General features: G+C 39.0%; 1 protein-coding gene across 1 annotated transcript; it reads left to right on the plus strand.

Moving 5' to 3' along the window:
* The first annotated feature begins 200 nt into the window (after nt 1-200).
* On the plus strand, nt 201-1,172 carry LOC128857663 (uncharacterized). Its single transcript, XM_054093411.1, has one exon. The coding sequence runs from the start codon at nt 201-203 to the stop codon at nt 1,170-1,172; it is 972 nt and encodes a 323-aa protein (XP_053949386.1).
* The last annotated feature ends 11,633 nt before the right edge of the window (nt 1,173-12,805 follow it).

Here is a 12,805-nt window from a genome sequence, read left to right on the forward strand (position 1 = left end):
ATGGCTGGGGAATACAATGATGTTCAGGCTCGGATTTTAAACAGGAATGAGCAAGCCTTTTTTATTACATGCGCAGCGCATTGCTTAAACCTAGCTGGGTACCATGCTGCTTCCACCAATTCTGTAATGTCAAAATTTTTCGGTACAGTACAGAAATTTATATCTTTTTCGTACACTCTACGACAAGATGGTCACTATTGATGAAGACTCTTAAAGTTTCACTTAAGGCACATTCAGATACGAGGTGGGCTTCTAAAGCCAAAGCTGTAAATGCCTTGAACTCACAAATTAAAGGTGTTCAAAAAGAATTAAATGAGATCAGTTCTTCATCACTTAACTCTGAGACAAAAACAAATGCTAAGACTTTGCTCGCTTGTATTGATTACGAATTTTTATGTTTTTTGGAGGCTTGGGATCAGATTTTAAGTAAAATCAATCGAGTTAATCAAGCGCTGCAATCGAAAACTTTGTCATTAGAGAAAGCGACTAAACTCATTGATGGGCTGATCAATTCGATCAATGAACTTCGTGACTCTGATTTGGAAAATGCTTTCGATTGCGCCAGAGAGACGACTGTAAAAATGGGTATCCCTGAGAACGTGAAAGAATCAAGAACAAGAAAGAAAAGACGATTAGAACTCGACGAGGACGAAGATGATGGTCCAAATTTAACAAAGATTCAAAAACTTCGAACACCGATTTTCGAATCTATTGATGCCCTTCTCTCACAACTCACTTGGCGATACAAAAAATTTACGCGCATTTCTGACGATTTCGGATTTCTCTCTGGTGATCGTCTTAGTACCATGGAACCCGAAGATCTGAAAAAAAATGCTACAGATTTAGCTCTCAAATATAAAGACGATCTCAGTACTCTTGAACTCTGCAGTGAAATAGTCGATTTTAAACAAACTGCATTGAAAACTGTAGAAGATCTAGAAAATGCATCTCTGCTGGATTTACTTCAAATGATTTATGATTTCGAACTTCAAGAATCATATCCTAATATAGCTATAGCTATTCGTATAACTCTACCAGTTTCAATTGCTTCGAGTGAGCGAAGTTTTAGCAAACTGAAACTCATCAAAAACTACCTTCGCTCGACGATGAGTCAAGAACGATTATCTAATATGGCGATACTTTCCATCGAAAAAGGACTTACAAGCAGTTAAATTTTGATGATGTTATTGACGAATTTGCTGCTATCAAAGCAAGAAAAATAAATTTTTGAGATAATAATCTACGCAATATATCATTTCATTTTATGTATCTATTGAGTATTGAGGATTTCATGTATTTTGTAATTTTCCGAGAGTAGAGTGTGAATAATGTCCTTTTGTGGGAATATAAATACACATGAAATCTTTACTATGTGCTTAAACTCAACATCTTGCTACTGTTCCATACCATAAAATTCGATTTTTATGAAGTGCAGAGATTTTTTATTCACCTAATACTATGTCATGTATTGAGCCCTACTAGGGGTTTACGCTACTTGAGATATACAAAAGGCGCTAAATTGTCACCTTGCCTCAGGCGCTGAAAAAGCTCGCTACGCCTCTGTATAGAACTAAGCTTTAGTATCAAACACACAGTGTAAACCTCATTTTTACCCATTAACTCATCACACACACATCGGTTTAACCCAAGAATGATAGAAACAAGATTGCGCCCATCAGAGCGTACGTGACGTCACGTTTGCTGAGTTGTGCAGTATTGCCAACCATTTGCTCTTCGCAATAAATTTAGTGCTTTTTTATACCGAAAATGCGACAATTTTTAAGTTTGGTGTTTGTTTCTTTTTGTTTTTAATTTAAGGCTAGCGAAACTTTAGGTTAAAAAAAAACTGTATTATTATACAAAAGAAGTTTAAAAAAGGCCACTCTGAGAAGATTTTAGTGCTAATGAAAATTTTTTTACTCCTATAAAATTTGATAATTTGAAAGTGCAAATTTAATTTTTGGCTCCATTTAAGGCTATGCAAAAATATTAAATGCCCCGCTCTCAACTCTTCTTAAGATTGAAATCCTTTTTACATATTTTAAAAAGCCTTTGAATTTATTGAGTGCGAATTAAAACCATAGAGGTGTAATCGTTTCTTCCGGTCATCAATCTTTAGTGAGACATAGAGCATCAAGAGGTGTATTCATAGTAAAAATAAGCCACAAAATACCAGAAAATACTAAAGAAACCATACTGACATTTTTACAAAAAGAGTACCTTATCTAGTTACATAACTTCAAATATAGCAAAAAAATCGTTCCCTTAATAAAAGAGTCTCGCTTAACAAAAAAAACTCATAAATTAAATTGTACATAAGCATAACACATTTATTTAAAAAAACGCACATTCTACAGACAATTTGTCACGCATACAAAGTTCTTTAAGTAACACAATACAAATTTCGTGTTTTATTTTCTTTAAATGGGCATTTAGTGCGTTTTTATATCCAAAGCTAGGCAACTCTGCAGTAGCGAGAGAGAGATTTGACTGCCGAAAGCAGAATAACACCAACAACAGCGGCAATCGCGGGCAATGCCACCAGATGTTAAAAAAAGTAAAGCTAAATAAAACTGAGTGAATTATTTAAATAATTATTAAAAAATGTATATTTTACAAAATTATAAACATTACTTTTAATTAGAATAGGCTAGAAAAATGTCATGTGGAATGAACTAAAACTCCGAGACAAAAAATAATAAAAATAACAAAAAAAAAAATGCTAAATCAAGTTACGAAAATGGTAATCTGACCATACTGGAGTTAAAATCACGTAACTAGTTGTCAAATTCGCTGAGCGCAAAGTAACGGGACCACGATGGGCGCCATCTCATTATTCTTTGCATCATGGGTTTAACCATATGTTAGAGGAGTACCGCAAGCACGGTGCTATGAGCCAATCACATTGTCCCTTAGCCTATATAGCAGTTATTGGCTTAAGGAGAACTTACGAGAGATCGGCAGAGATTTAACTGATGTTATCGCTGCACTCCTCTGTCTCTGCGCACTGTCACTTTTCAAATATTATTTATTTATTTATATGTAAGAGCAGGGCCGTAGAGAGCATATCCGGGACCGGGGGAAAATCCGTGCCCCGAGGGAAAATTGCAAATGCGGGCCCTTTCAAATGATGTCTAATTCATATAAACACATATAATCTCGAGTCCGGGCCCCTCTGAAAACTCCGGGCCCGGGGGAAAAAGTACCCAATCCCCAACCGCCCCCCCCCCCCCCCCCCCCCTCTCGTCGGGCCTGTGTAAGAGTAATAGTTATAAATAACCAATACACTAAAATTTAACAAGAACGCTGGCTACTAAGTCCTTCGGCTCGAGATTTATAGTTACAATATAAGACTATTTTAGATAATTTAGAGATAATTCACATTAAGTATTACAAAAAAAAAAAAGAAAAAAAAAACAATGTAACGGATGAAAGTAACAATAATTTTATATATTTAGTTTAGCTAAGATTTGAAATTTAAGGAAAGCGTTAATATTATCTGAGTTTGCTAATTTCAGATGGTCCGAGGGTTTGCTGGTGCCAAAAACTGTTGTTTGGATCTGACTTAGGCCAGGGCATTCGTCCAGGAGATGTTGTACTGATAAATCTGGTATATTGCAGTATGAGCATGGCGGCTTCAAAGCTCCATTTAGTAAATGACTATGAGTGGGAATTGAATGTCCGATTCGTAGACGCACAAAAGTTCTGATACCTCTGCAAGGAGAGTCAGATGGGAAAATCGGTTTAGTTCCACGGGGATTATTTAATTTGTAGTAATGATGATATGAGACCTAATCATGCATGAATTTTCCGGCTAAGTAATTTGACGCATACCTCCGTAGGTCTTTAGGAGTGAGGTGGTTAAATGTAATGGCTGCATCCGTGCTTTATTTGCACGTTCATCAGCAACTTCGTTGCCTTTGATTCCAGCATGGCCAGGAACGCACATAACTTTTATTGCATCTTTCTTCCCATATATAATATTTCTTATCATATTGATGAGTAACAGATCGTTTTTTGGGTTCTGCAAGGCTTCGATGACGGATTTGCTGTCGCTGCATATTCGATGTTTTTTGCTCGTTTGGGAGGCAAACATTACTGCTTCATGCAGTGCAGCTGCTTCTGCTGTGAAAGCTGAGCAGTATGTAGGCAGTGCACCGACAGAAATTGTGGCACCGTCGCTATTTGTCACAGCAAATGTTGTGCTGGTGTCCGATTTGGATCCGTCAGTGAATACAAAATCCCATTATGCACGAAAAGGTTCAGTAGCTTAGCTATAGTGCTGCATGTATTCGACCAATGCTGTTTCAATTTTTTTGAGGCAGAATAGTTTATTAAAGAAACAGGATTTGAGGGAAACCCACTGAGGGTATGTTGGTGTTCTCATAAGGATCGGAGTCGATGTGATGTTCAATTCTTTGGCGAGTGTGATGCATCGCGACAGGACCGACGGCTTAACTTCAGCGTCTTGCTCAGTACTCTGGAGGCGATATCTGGTGGTCCTGCTTCCGTTAAGACAGCTTTGGTTGGGGATGTGGGGAAAGCCCGGATACATCTTCTAGCGGCTGTGTGATATGGTGCTTGCAGTAGTTTTAGATGATTTTTGGCACAGTGAACGTATATAGACAGGGCAAAATCAATTTTTGATAGTATTAACGCTTTCGTTATATTTATTAGGGTTAAAGTATGTACTAAAAAGTGTTTAGACGAAAGATATTTTATAATATTTAATCGAGATAACAAGCTTATTCTAATATATTTACAATGGTCTTTAAACGTAAGTTTTTTGTCAAAAACAACGCCGAGTATCTTAAGAGTGTTAGTGTGGGGGATTATAGTGTTAGAAATGGAAAGGTAAGGGAAGGTACACTTATGTTTACGGCAGATGTGGAATGTTGCACACTTGTTCAAAGCAATGCTAGCTCCTGATGATTTAGACAATTTAGAGATCTGACTTGAATTATTTAGAAAATGAGTTTTTATATGGGAAAGGTCGTTTAGGTCAGAGAAAATTACCAGATCATCAGCGTAAACAAAATGACTAATAGATGGGAGTGGGGAAATTAAGGAAGTAATTTCATTCAAAGCTCTGATGAACAAAATTACTGAAAGAGGGCAACCTTGAGGTATGCCATTGTGTAATTTTAAAATATTAGAATTGTAATTGTTGATAATAACAAAGAATTTGCGGCTCAATAAAAAAAACTTAATTGTATGGTCTTTTGAAATATTATTTCGAAGTAGTTTTTCTGCGTTTCATAATTCGAACATTGAATAAAGGAGAGTGTAACAAAATCTATAAGAATAGAATAAAGTTGAAGAATTTTAATTATAAATAGTTCCAAGGCATTTTCTTTTCTTCATTATTACAAATTTCGCATAACAAATTTGTTGAACAATTTCTGCTTTGTATCTCCAGCATTGCACTACTCGTATTTCCGTTGCTCTCACTCGCATGCAGTCCAATTCAAAACTTACCGCTCCATGACTTCCTCATGCATGCGTTTGCTCAATAGTCAAATATTTGCTGTTACCATTGCACTCAGGCACTGGCACTATGCGTGTGTGTGTGTGTATTTGTATATTGCTTTGACTTTTGCGCTTGCTCTTGCAACTGGAGTGTTGGTAGAGCAAATTGAATTTTCATTTCGAAAGTTTTTCACGTACGACACGAGTGCATTTGATTTTCGCGCACCATATCCTCGCAAGGATGCCACTTGAAGCCAAATGCACTAGCAGCTCTCTGCCTCACTGCCATTCCCTTTGTAGTCCACTTTGGTGAATAACACGCACACAATGCCAAGAAAGTGTGCAGCAGACAAATTAAAAAGTTGTTGCCAAAAAATTTTATCATAAGCAATTGTTTTATGCGCAAAATATGAATCGATGTTGTTGTAAGTAGGACAACATGTAGGATGTTGAGGAGAGAGAGAGTTTCCACAAATTCCGACTACTGCTGTTTTGTCGGAATTGAATTTGTGCAGGAATCTACGGGTATGCGTCTGCTGTGGCGATTCGCTATGGCGCCAAGTTGGTGTTTGGACTTGAAGCCAATTCGGGCGCTTACAAGCGGGCGGGCGTACGACACGGCGGATGCATGTTAAAGTTTAACCAATCCGGCTACGCTTTGCTTACGCTCGTTCTCGTAGATTCAAAACTCTAGCTCCATATCCGCATCCGCATCCAGGCAATTTGGTTGGCATGTTTTATTTATCCCTTTTCCCCGCTTTGAATTCATTCTATTCTATATTCTAATTTGCATTCATATTCTTGTATCGACAATTTGCATTCTACACCCCCCCGGGGAGGCAGGCTGTCACTACTTTTGCTGTTATACATTTCATTTACACTTCGCATGACAGGCGAACATATTTTTTTATATATTTTTCTTTTGCTGCACTATGAATTTGCCTCGGAGTTGGACTAATGTAATGAATAAATTTTGTTTGATCAGAGGTTCCTCGGGGTACACTCGTATGCTAATGGGTTATACAACTGAAAATAAATCAAGGCTTTGTTTATATGAAAAAGTCAGCATGCTTTTGAAGCAGGTGATGTTGAAAACTATAGAAAGCTTTTGGGTGTAATTTTTTCTAATCAATTTTGTATATGTCGGAGTACTTCAGTAGAAGTACTGAAAATTAATGTTAGTCAGGTCGTGCCCACTCCCCACATACGTTAGGTTTTCGAAATTTCAATCTTAAGCATAACAAGAACAATGTTATAATACAGGGTAGTGGAGATAAAGAAACACGGAAATTCGTTTACATGCTTCGTCTGCTATTTTCATAATAATGCTGCCCCAGATTGTATGTTGGGCATTAGCATCGCAACTTAGAACAACGTCTAGATTGCGCCGCTGGCAGAACCGCACGAGACTGGTGGCCTTTCCAAGTGGTGGCGCTTCCAGAGTATCGTAGGAAAAATAAGCAGACAGAGAGCACCAACTTCAACCTTCCGCGTTTACCCTTATAATAAACCTCAGCCGCAACCAGGTCTTGGCAACAGAATTGCTCAAAACCCGCCACAGTGATATCCGTCAAAATAAAAAGTAAAATTTGGTAGATATCATGAACCCAAAAGTGGGTGATACTATGCCACCACTTTAGTGTATATGGTGGTAAGTCGATAAGGGCTTCTTAATACTCGCCAGGGTTTGGTATGCGTTTTGCTTCGCACTTGACTTAAGTCCGACCTGAATATTATTGAGATCGGATGAAAACCTCGCCCACTGTTTCAATGTTAAAACTAAATTTTCGTCCGTCTATATGATGTTGCAAGTTATAACTCGCATTGCCAATGAGTTTGTTTGATTCCAAAAAAAAATAGTCAGCTCAAAATCAAAATTTACTAAATTGTGCCCGTAATTGTGTTGCCGAGAATCCGATGTCGAGAGATTCCTTAACTATCAAGAACAAGAGTGGATAGGTTCAAATACCGAGGCATAATCAGCAACAGCAATGCCGAAACATCTGTGGTCATAAGTGCTCGAATACACTCTGCGTGCAAAGTATTCTACCCACAAATGAAACTCTTTAAATCGCGACTGTTAACCAGAGTGCAGAAACTTTGTATGGATAAGTCGTCCTCCTCATCCTCACGTACGGCTGCGAGGTATGGAGGGTCCAGCATCAGACATAACGCAAATATTGACTTTCGAAAGGAAAATACTCGTACTCAGGAAAGTGTGGTCTATATCGAATAAGATATAACGAAGAGCTCGATGTAGTTATAGAAACACAAAATGCAGTAAAATATAGAAAGAGTCAACAAAGAAGATGGCTGGGTCATATATTTAGAATGCCAAAAAGGAGAGGTACTAGCATAGCGTATCACAAAACACCGGTGGAGAAAATAAGCAGAGGAGGACTGCGGGAAAAGTGGCTGGACTCTGCCGTAGATGATCTAAGGACAACTGGAAGGATCCAACTGGTAGGAGCTGACTAATGATCGGGTTAAATGGAAGCTTGTAGCTGCGGAAGCTTTGGTCTGCCAAAGACTGAGAAGCTGCTGATGATAGTGACGACATTGTGCGCGGATATATAGAATTCGGACCGTATCGAATTAAGCCTTATATTATTCCACAAATGGAGGGCCTTACAGTTTATGAAGTTTTATGTGAAGGTTTTTCAATGCACTACGCGGTTTGCCATTGCCTGGCGAGGTGCGTCTCATAGTGAGTTTTGAGCGTTCCATATAAACCCATACGACGATGGCGGCGCTTCCATGCTTGTTAATTTTTTATACAAAAGAATAGCAAACCCGGCCCGCTTCGCTGGGCACACTAAAATAGAATAGATATGGTTTAGAACAGAAAATAAGGACTATGAATAAGTTCGTGCGGTTTTTTTTCGAAATTTGAAACTTTATTGACGTAAAATGGTTACAAATTTAATATTCAAAATATTGTCCATCGCTTACTACTACTTTTTCCCATCTTTCTGGCAATTCACGGATTCCCTTTGTGAAAAATTCGGTCGGTTTTGCCGCAATCCACGAATCGATCCATTTTTTGACTTCATCGTAATTACGGAAGTGCTGGTCAGCCAGGCCATGTTGCATCGATCGGAAGAGATAGTAATCGGATGGCGCAAGGTCTGGACTATACGGCGGGTGGGGTAGGACATCCCATTTGAGCGTTTCTAAGTATGTTTTGACCACTTGTGCAACATGTGGCCGAGCATTGTCATGTTGCAAAATAACTTTGTCGTGTCTATCGGCGTATTGCGGCCGTTTTTCTCGCAGTGCTCGGCTCAAACGCATCAATTGTCGTCGGTAGACATCCCCCGTAATCGTTTCATTCGGTTTCAGTAGCTCATAATACACAACACCCAGCTGGTCCCACCAGATACACAGCATAACCTTCAGGCCATGAATATTCTGCGCCGACGTCGATGTTGAAGCATGGCCAGGGTATCCATACGTTGCCCGACGTTTTGGATTGTCGTAATGGACCCACTTTTCATCGCCAGTCACAATTCGATGCAAAAAACCCTTTCTTTTGTGCCGTTGAAGCAGTTGTTCGCATGCCATAAAACGGCGTTCAACGTCTCTTGGCTTCAATTCATACGGCACCCAATGGCCTACCTTTCGGATCATTCCCATGGCTTTTAAACGTTTGGAAATGGTTGATTGATCAACTCCCAAAGTTTTTGCAACCTCTTCTTGCGTTTGAGCCGGATCTTGATCGAGCACTTCCTCCAATTCGGTATCCATGAACTTTGGCGGCGCACCCTCGCGTTCTTCGTCTTCCAAGCCAAAATCACCACTTTTAAAGCGTGCAAACCACTTCTGGCACGTTCGCTCAGATAGAGCATGCTCACCATAAACTTCCACCAAGATACGATGACTTTCGGCTGCTTTTTTCTTCATATTAAAATAATGAAGAAGAATTCCCCGCAAAGACACATTATTTGGCACGAAATTCGACATTTTCAAGTGTGGTAAAAATATTGTTGTTTACGCTTCAAATAAAAAACTTATACTGACGTTTGTGCCTTACGACAGTAGCTCTCCAATGAATGTTTGGAAATGTGGATCGATGGAATAATAATCAAGTTACGCCATCTGTTGTAAAACCGCACGAACTTATAAATAGACCTATATGGTTTTCATATTATTTATTTCTTTATTCTTTATTCAAGCGCTTTGGCATAAACAATATTTTTTGTTTTTCTATTTGTTTTTGAGTAAATATTGTATATAGTGTTGTTGGCTTCCCAACACGTGAACAGCCAACGTATAGTTGACCATGGGTGAATACTGGTTCTTCTAAATTCATCCCGCATATTTCTAAAGTTTGCCCTTGTGATTTATTGATAGTTATTGCAAATGCTAAACGAATGGGCAGTTGCAAACGCTTGAATTCAAATGGTAATTCAGGTGGAATCATTGGAATTCTTGGTATTAGAACGTCTTCATTCTTGAATTTGCCAATTAAAATAGTTGCTTGGATAACATTATTCATCAATCGTTTGACTACTTCATTTTGTTCTTGACGTTCTTATGATGTCGCGTTATTCCGGGCATTTCTCATGCGCCTATTATTATTTGTCGAACGACCAATATGATTATGTGATTGTCTTGGCATTTGTACTGTAATAAACATGATTGTAATTATGGTATTCTGAGATTTCAAAACATGTTTTTTTTTTTGAATTTTGTGGATTATATTTTCGATGCATTTGTGCTTAAAAGCCCAAGTCCACATGGTCAAGATTATTTTATTTTGTTGTGATTTTCTTAAATCATCTCTTTTCTTCTGAAAATTGTTGACAATTTGCAAGATAAGACTATTAATTTTTTCATCAAAGTTACGCATTTTTCGTGCTCTTCTTTTGCATCCTTTAACAATTTCTTTTGTTTTTTCATTTTTTTTTTTACCACTTTTTTCACTCATTCGGCTACGGCGGCCGCGGGAAGTTAAATTATCTTAGCATTGAAATTTAGTTCAGTTTAAGAGAAGAGCAAAAAACGTAATACCCCTGCGAAATGTGCGCTTGAACCCTCTTTATAAGTGCGTTTTGCCATAGGCATCTAAGTGTCAAACGCAACATGGGAAAACATGAAAATCATTTGAGGTGTCCAAGCAACAAAAACAACATTCTAACAAGCTTTTTCGCTCTTCTCTCAAGTGGTGTGAGTGCGTTTGCAGCTGACGGCGCCCAAAGTGCAGTTAAGTGTGCAGAGGAATATAATATCTCTGAAAAGAGAAAAAAATTAACACTCCAAATATAATTCGCTCACTTTTTTCAACCACGCACACACACTCGTACACATTTACATGCATTGCGAAGCACTTGCATTCCAACACGAAAACTCCTAAATTGTATACCTTTGTCAATGTATTTTAGACTGTCAGTATTGTCATTGCCATTCTCCAAGTGTGGGAATTTCAATTCAACCCTCAGCGCTTTGTCGAAAGGCACAAACCCAGACCCATCAACAACCCAAAACTGTCATTTCTGCTGGTGCTTACGTTTGAGTAATTTTATAAATTTCTTGTTTTGGCTTTCGATATGCAGCCATAGTATTTTGAAAAGCTTTAGTGGGTGGTTTTTCTTACCAATTATTTGTTTTTTTTTTCATAAGTTTTTTTCTGCGTTTCTTTGCTTTTCAGACGTTTCACATCACGTCGCGCTGCGCTGCCATTAGCACGAGCAGCACTTCTGCAAAGCAATGCAAGTCTGTCATATCAATTTGGCATTTTGTCATGTTGAACGTGTTTTGAATTTTTTATTTCGCATTTATTATTTAGTGCAACGAAATCGTTTTTTTTCTAGGGACTTTGTTTTATTTTCTACTCTCTACCACTTTTGTTGGATTTTCACACTTTCACCCGCAAAGTTCGGTTTTTATTATTGTTTTTATTGCTTTGAATGGTGTTTGTTGTAATTGTGGCTTCTACTGCTATGCCAGTTCTTGCTCCATATACATGCACATATTTTTTGTATTATAAATAATAAATTCTATCAATTTGCAGTAGATTTTCATTTTGACAGCTATGAAGTTTGCGGGCACTTTTGGCGCTGATGCCCCTAAATGGTTATAAATATTAACTGGTGCAAGCAATACAAATTTGTTTTTGTTAAAGTAGTCTACCATTGAGCTGTATGAGCTTTACGATGACATAGACATAAAGCAAATAAAGATTCAGCGGCTACCCTGGCTGGGTTATGTCGTCCGAATGGACACAAACGCTGCGACTCTGAAAGTGTTCGACTCTGCGGGTACCAGCTGGTGGTAGCAGAGGAAGAGGAAGGCCCCCCTGCGTTGGAAAGATCAGGTGGAGAAGGACTTGGCTTCACTGGGTGTGCCCAACTGGTGTTGGTTAGTACGAGAAAGAAACGACCGGCGCACTTTGTTAAACTCGGCCAAAATCGCGTAAGCGGTTATCGCGCCAATTAAAAAGAAGAAGAAGTGTACCATTCATTTGAGGTTTTGGAGCCATTTTTTATACCAATGCCATTGTATTCTTGTGTATTCGATTACAAGATCCAATTGACTCTGCAATTGAAGGCACACACCCAACGCTTTTCAGTTTGGATCTTACAGCAGCCCGAAATGGGCCACAGTGTTACTCGAAAATCAGTTTTTCTGCAAGCAAAACTGTCGCATCTGGCGATGAAAAAACAGACCGGGATCGTCGAGAAGCTCATACATTTTCAGAGAGTGACAGTTTGGGGCCAATTTTGTAACGCTGGCATCAGTGGCTCATTTTGTTTAGAAAATTCTGCTAAAAACGCCACTTCGCTGAGCGCTACAGAGGGATGACAAACCATTTTTTGTAGCCGAAGTTCTAGACAAGACTTTAGTAGCAAGCGCGCCATGCCCGCAGCTCATGCCACAATCGATCTTTTGCGTGCCAAGTGCGCTAATCGTGTCAGCGATATCAATTGGCCACCTGGCTGCGATTAGCGATATCATGTGAGCAATCCATTAATAATTCTGGTCCTTGAGGCGAATGGTATGCAAGCCACTTAAGAAAGAGAGCCCAAAATCATCACAAAAGTATTGGAAAACTGAGTTAACAGAACGCGCTACTACGAAGCCAGTGGAGGCACCGGAGATGCGGTCTACCTCTTTAGGGTCCCGTGTCGTAAATTCGTCTTGCTGGAGCACGTTCTTTCATACAGGTGACAATGCCAAGCTAGCGTAGCCGCGCTTACATGCTTAACTAAGTCCCTATATAGCTCACACAGCTCGCTATTCCACCGTACGCGGTACTCCTCACTAACGCGGAGGGAGAAAAGATCTTACTTAGATTTTTTTTCTCGCGAAGGCTCCATATAGCAGAACGGCGTGG

This window comes from Anastrepha ludens, chromosome 3, assembly GCF_028408465.1.
Source record: "Anastrepha ludens isolate Willacy chromosome 3, idAnaLude1.1, whole genome shotgun sequence".
NCBI classification, from domain to species: domain Eukaryota; kingdom Metazoa; phylum Arthropoda; class Insecta; order Diptera; family Tephritidae; genus Anastrepha; species Anastrepha ludens.